This window comes from Penaeus japonicus, unplaced genomic scaffold (genome assembly GCF_977035675.1).
Source record: "Penaeus japonicus unplaced genomic scaffold, GWHDUDI00000001_assembly GWHDUDI00000006, whole genome shotgun sequence".
Lineage (NCBI taxonomy): Eukaryota > Metazoa > Arthropoda > Malacostraca > Decapoda > Penaeidae > Penaeus > Penaeus japonicus.
The window spans coordinates 8,667,818-8,670,317 of record NW_028234408.1 but is presented as its reverse complement, the minus strand read 5'-3'; the positions used below and the strand labels follow the sequence as shown (position 1 = coordinate 8,670,317).

General features: G+C 34.2%; 1 protein-coding gene across 1 annotated transcript in view; it reads right to left on the bottom strand.

The window, feature by feature from the left end:
* LOC147471647 (uncharacterized) overlaps positions 1-2,500 on the bottom strand; it is a 27,938-nt gene that overhangs the window by 14,446 nt on the left and 10,992 nt on the right. The window contains exon 2 of the mRNA XM_086537529.1: positions 1,040-1,156. Within this exon, the coding sequence (XP_086393655.1) occupies positions 1,040-1,156 (117 nt within the window). The remainder of the gene's footprint in view (positions 1-1,039; positions 1,157-2,500) is intronic.

Sequence of the window (2,500 nt, the reverse complement as noted above, 5' to 3'; positions counted from 1 at the left end):
GGGCTCGTCTCAACCTATAAGCCCGGCGAAGCATCTGCTCCGCAAATCTATCTTATCCTTATCCTTCTATTTTGTTTCGTGTCCTAATTATAATCATAAATTGCATGTTGATTGTTAAATAAAGATGATAAGACATATCCATGTTTACTGAATACTTATCATATATCCTTAATGTACTTTTATATACTTATTCTTTTTAATGTATCTATTCAATTATGGAAAGACAATTAATTGTATCAAATAAGAGGGAGAAATGTCTTTGCATATCATTAATCACAATGTCTTTTCAATTGATATTATGGTCTGCAAAGTTGCCTATATTCAATCGTGTTATTTTCTTTAAAAAGTAAATCAAAAGGATATTATTCTGTTAATGTTGCAAATATTTTTCTCAATAATTTATACAATTATTGGTCAGTCATTACTTTAGTACAATACTAAAATAGAAAAATATTAATTCAATAATTTATTGATTCCCAAAAGAAGAGGAAGAAGATAATGGAGGGAGAGAAGGAAATGATAATGAAGAAGAGGAAGTCTGACCTAAAGAAAAGAGGAAGGAAAAGGAAGAGCGAAGATGAAGTGAGAGAAGAAAAAATAATTAGAAAACGAAGAGAGATAGGAAGGAAGAATAAGAAGAAAAACGAAGACGAAATGTAAGAAAAGAAAGAAAAATAAATAGAAATGAGAGTGGAAGAATAAGAGAAGAAGAATTAAAAGTTAGAGGGAAGAAGAAAAAAAAAGACGAAACAAAAGGAGAGGAGGAAGAAGAAGAAAGAAGACGAAGACGAAGAAAAAAGGATAATAATTATAATGATAAGACTACGATGATAACGTGATGGAAGGGAAAAACGAAGAAAGCAAGAAAGAAAAAAAAGTAAGGAAAGAAGAAACAACGATAAAGAACAAGAACAAAGAACTACAAAAAAAAAAAAAAAAACGAAAAATAGAAAAGAATAAAAAGAAAACGGAACCAACTTCTTAAAAAAAAAAAAAAAAAAAAAAGGATATTGCAGACGGAACCGCGTTGCCGACTGACCTTGCACGATGCACTGGTGGCAGGAATCGGCGCAGTGGATGTGCATGTAGCCGCGATTCTTGTAGCACTCGCCCCGATGCGCCCACACCGGACACGAAGGGTGGCGGTCGCTACAGGCTAGGGGGGAGAAGGGGGGTTAGAGGGGGTTGAATATACCAATAGAGTTGATAAAAGTTACTAATGGTTATTCTAATGGTAATATTAATCATAGTAATAAGAATGATAGTTATGATAATAATGATGATGATGATGATGATATTAATGATAATGATGATTATGGTAAAAATAATGGTAATAGCAATGGTAACGATTATAACAATAATGAGGATAATAATCATAATAATGATAATGTTGACAATACCAACAATGAAAATAACAATAACAACAATGATAACGATACTAATACTAACACTAATAATAACCACAATAATGATAACACCGATAATAGTAATAATGAAATCAAAAGCTGCAATAATAATAACAACAATACTAACAATAATAGTAACAAAAACAATAAAAAATGATAACAACAAAGATTTTGCAAGCAACAACAATATTAACAAGGATAATAACCCTAACAACCAGGGTCTCGGGACGAAATACCAAGGTCTGACCCGCGTTTCAAAAAATAACGGTTTTCTTTTGAATGGAATCTTATCTAGACTTCCGGGGACATTACTACTACTCCTATTTTTACTATTACTACTACTACTACGACCCATTCTACTACTAATAGTAAGGATGAGCGTAATGATGACACAAATAAGAGTTTAAAAAAATAACGGTTTTCTTATGAATGGAATCCTCTCTAGACTTCCGGGAACATTACTACTACTATTTCTACTATTAATACTACTACTACTACGACCAATTCTACTATTAATGGTAATGATGAGCGAAATGATGACACAAATAAGAACGATATTCAATAGGAAAAAAACACAACAAATTTGAAAAAAAGGCTCTAGGAATGACCTGAAACAGCCGTTGCCTCGAGGGATATGAATCTCCGGTCGTCTGGTAGAACGACTCGGAGGAATTGCAAAGTGCGTCTGGGGTTTTCCAGCTGAGTTTGCGCTTTTCTTTTTTTTTTTTGTTCTTTGCTACAGGAAGAAGGATGTTAACGGTAATAAAAGGAGGGGATGGAGGAGAAGGAGGAGGAGGAGAAGGAGGAGAAGGAGGAGAAGGAGGAGGAGGAGGAGAAAGGAGGTGGAGGATGGAGAAGTAGTTGTAGTTGTAGTTGTAGTTGAAGAAGGAAAGGAGAAAGGAGGAGTAGAAGCAGAAGAAGAAGGAAAGGAAAATAGGGGAGAAAGAAGAAGTAGTATCAGTAAGAAAAGAAGAGAAGTAGTATCAGTAATAGTAGTAGTAGTGTAGTAGTAGTAGTAATAGTAGCAGTAGTAGTTGTAGTAGCGGTGGTGGGGGTACCAGCAGGAACAGCAGTAGAAGAAGAAGAAAAAGGAG